Raw genomic sequence first — 2163 nt, 5'->3', positions numbered from 1 at the left:
CTCCCCTTGGCACCTCTTCCCCTCCCCCTCTGTTCAAGCCCCCCACCCAAAGGAACAGAAAGGGCCAAATGTGTTTCTGTTTGTCATCTGCATATTACCAGGAACTAAATCCAGGATGACGTCGACTCAGTATAAAACCAACAAGAGGTTCAGCTGGTCTAAACTCCGTCCTACCCGCGAGTTGAGTTCGGCAATCGCTGCAGCGAGGGGAGGGCGGGAGGAGGGAGAGCGGACGCAGGGGGCGGGGAGGGGCGCGGGGCTGCGCGCTCGCCGGCGCTCTCTTTCGGTTTGGTCCGCCGCGGGAGGAGCGTGGACCCCCCCACTTTGAGGCTTTTTCCTCGGCGCGTCCCCGCCGCCCCCCGGTCCCGGCGCGGGGCTTGGGGATGCCCGCCAGCATGTTCAGCATCGACAACATCCTGGCCGCCCGGCCGCGCTGCAAGGACTCGGTGCTGCCGGTGGCGCCCAGCGCCGCGGCTCCCGTCGTCTTCCCGGCCCTGCACGGGGACTCGCTTTACGGCGCCGGCGGCGGCGCCTCCTCGGACTATGGCGCCTTCTACCCGCGCCCCGTGGCCCCCGGCGGCGCAGGCCTCCCGGCTGCGGTCGGAGGCTCCCGCCTGGGCTACAACAACTACTTCTACGGGCAGCTGCACGTGCAGGCGGCACCCGTGGGCCCGGCCTGCTGCGGGGCCGTGCCGCCGCTGGGTGCCCAGCAGTGCTCCTGCGTCCCGACGCCCCCAGGTAGGGTCGCACTCGTGCCGGCCTCGGCCTCGGCGGCCGGCCGCGGTCCTCAACCCCCGGGACGTGGGTGGGCAGTGGCGCTCGCCTTTTTCACTTTGCACAAACTTTTCTCCTCTTGAAAACCTGCCCCCACCCGACCCCCATCTTTTCGTGGATCGGGCGCAGGCGTTTGCACACTTGCTGCAAACTTTAGGCGAGAGTTAGCGGAGACTGTAACAGTGCCTGCGTGGAGGAGACTTTTAGAATTTAGCCTTTTAGGATTCCCTAACCGGCTTTGGGCGTGTGCGGGTGGACGCGGTCGCACGGTCCCCCGGTTCCTCACACCCTGTTTTCCGCGCACCCCCAATTCCCAGCACCCCCTTGCTGACGATTTTAAATCCGGAGTGGGTGTCGGGCGGGCGTGTGCGCGCGCGGTGGCAACGGAGGCGGCTGACCGTACGCCTTACTCTGTCGCAGGCTACGAGGGCCCCGGCTCGGTGCTGGTGTCCCCTGTGCCGCACCAGATGCTGCCCTACATGAACGTGGGCACCCTGTCGCGCACCGAGCTGCAGCTCCTCAACCAGCTGCATTGCCGGCGGAAGCGGCGGCACCGCACCATCTTCACCGACGAGCAGCTCGAAGCTCTGGAGAACCTCTTCCAGGAGACCAAGTACCCAGACGTGGGTACCCGCGAGCAGCTGGCCCGGAAGGTGCACCTCCGCGAGGAGAAAGTGGAGGTAGGCGCGGGACCCCGCCGGGGCGCGCCCCACGGCCCTTCCCAGCGAAACAAGGCTCCAGCCGGGTTTGCTCAGCTCTCCTTGGGTCTCCTTGCTCTTTAAAAACATCCCAGCAGCGGCCTGGAGGCTACTGGAGGGCGCTTTAGGCCCAGGAAGTTGGATGAAAATACGGAAGCGGGAGCGGGTCTCCTTTTGATGGCGTGCGCGCGGGGTCCCCGGCTTCCCTCTCCACGCCGGGGTCGTCCCGGGGGTGCCCGGGCATGGCGGGGGCGCGCCTTTGATCCTAACCGTTTTTTTTGTCCTCCGTTGCGCAACAGGTCTGGTTTAAAAACCGCCGCGCCAAATGGAGGCGGCAGAAGCGGTCCTCGTCGGAGGAGTCGGAAAACGCCGAGAAGTGGAACAAGACGTCGTCGAAGGCGTCTCCTGAGAAGAGGGAAGAGGAAGGTAAAAGCGATTTGGACTCGGACAGCTGACGGCCGCGGGCCGGCCGTGGCCCTTGCCTAACTCGAAGGACTTGCACACCCAGACGATGCTACTTTCTTGCACACGCGCTGCCTTGCGGGAGGGGGGTCGAGAAAGAGGAACGAGGAGCTGTAAATAGTGTACCGTCCGGAGGGTGGGCGCCTGGGGTCGGGCCGCGCTGGGGCTTGCTGCCCCGAAGTCCTTGGCCGCCGGCGACTCACTCCCCGCTGTAGTATTTATAGTTAAA

At 65.5% G+C, this 2163-nt stretch overlaps 1 protein-coding gene across 1 annotated transcript; it reads left to right on the top strand.

The window, feature by feature from the left end:
* Positions 1 to 383: 383 nt before the first annotated feature.
* On the top strand, positions 384 to 1927 carry GSC (goosecoid homeobox). The gene is made up of 3 exons (XM_024760055.1): positions 384 to 738; positions 1195 to 1454; positions 1772 to 1927. Exons 1-3 carry the CDS (start codon positions 384 to 386, stop codon positions 1925 to 1927), a joined length of 771 nt encoding a protein of 256 aa, XP_024615823.1.
* The last annotated feature ends 236 nt before the right edge of the window (positions 1928 to 2163 follow it).

Source organism: Neophocaena asiaeorientalis, unplaced genomic scaffold (assembly GCF_003031525.2).
Source record: "Neophocaena asiaeorientalis asiaeorientalis breed wild unplaced genomic scaffold, Neophocaena_asiaeorientalis_V1.1 scaffold476, whole genome shotgun sequence".
Classification (NCBI taxonomy): domain Eukaryota; kingdom Metazoa; phylum Chordata; class Mammalia; order Artiodactyla; family Phocoenidae; genus Neophocaena; species Neophocaena asiaeorientalis.
The sequence above is the reverse complement of the archived record's forward strand: the minus strand, read 5'-3'. Positions and strand labels throughout refer to the sequence as shown.